This window comes from Mesitornis unicolor, unplaced genomic scaffold (genome assembly GCF_000695765.1).
Source record: "Mesitornis unicolor isolate BGI_N332 unplaced genomic scaffold, ASM69576v1 scaffold40434, whole genome shotgun sequence".
NCBI classification, from domain to species: domain Eukaryota; kingdom Metazoa; phylum Chordata; class Aves; order Mesitornithiformes; family Mesitornithidae; genus Mesitornis; species Mesitornis unicolor.
This window is the reverse complement of record NW_010182869.1, coordinates 511-1,370: the sequence shown is the minus strand read 5'-3', so window position 1 is coordinate 1,370 and position 860 is coordinate 511. Positions and strand designations below refer to the sequence as shown.

The window sequence follows — 860 nt, the reverse complement described above, 5'->3', positions numbered from 1 at the left end:
CGTCCCTCCGTTCCCCCCCCTTGTGCCTGTTTCCCTGCCCCGTGCCTCAGTTTCTCCACCTTGTGCCTCAGTTTCCCCACCCCATGCCTCAGTTTCCCTGCCCCGTGCCTCAGTTTCCCCATGCTGTGCCTCAGTTTCCCTATTCTGTGCCTCAAGCTTCCCTGCCCCGTGCCTCAGTTTCCCTATTCTGTGCCTCAGTTTCCCCGCCCAGCACTCACCAGAAGGGCAGGATGACCAGGCGGGTAACGATGAAGACGGCGGCGAAGACGATGAAGATGTTGTTGCAGGTGTTTCTCCAGCCGGCGTAGTTGAACATCTTGGCGGACTGCGGGGACAGAGAGGGGAATGAGGAGGGGAGGGGACACGAGGAGGGGGCGCGGGGACGCAGGGGACACGGTACCTCCAGCAGATAATCCGAGGAGTCGTGCAGGGCCAAGATCAACGTCCCTGCGCGGATGTAGTTGGCGAACCAGGAGAAGCTGATGAGGATGATGGTGGCGACGTGGTGGATGATTTGCTCTTTGAAGTCCTGCAACGGGGAGGACGTGGGGGTTACAGCAGCCCCGCTCCAGCCCCCAGCCCCAAAATCCCCTTCCATGGCCACAGATCCTTCCGAACGCCCAAAAGGGGGGTGACAAAAACCCTGCCATGACATCCCCATGCCCATCCCCACTGCACCCCACAGTGTCCCTCTGTCCATCCCCACTGCGCCCCAGTGTCCCCAATGCACCCGTGTCCCTCTGTCCATCCCCATTGTGCTCCAGTGTCCCTAATGCACCCGTGTCCCCATGTCCATCCCTCATTGTGCCCCACAGTGTCCCCATGCCCATCCCTGCTGCGCCCCAGTGCCCCCATGCCTC

General features: G+C 61.5%; 1 protein-coding gene across 1 annotated transcript in view; it reads right to left on the bottom strand.

The window, feature by feature from the left end:
* LOC104540191 (ceramide synthase 2) overlaps nt 1-529 on the bottom strand; it is a gene marked incomplete at both ends in the record, with an annotated part of 1,153 nt that extends 624 nt beyond the window's left edge. Inside the window, 2 exons of the mRNA XM_010183928.1 lie at nt 219-325; nt 401-529. Of these exons, the coding sequence (XP_010182230.1) occupies nt 219-325; nt 401-529 (236 nt within the window). The remainder of the gene's footprint in view (nt 1-218; nt 326-400) is intronic.
* Between the last annotated feature and the right edge of the window lie 331 nt (nt 530-860).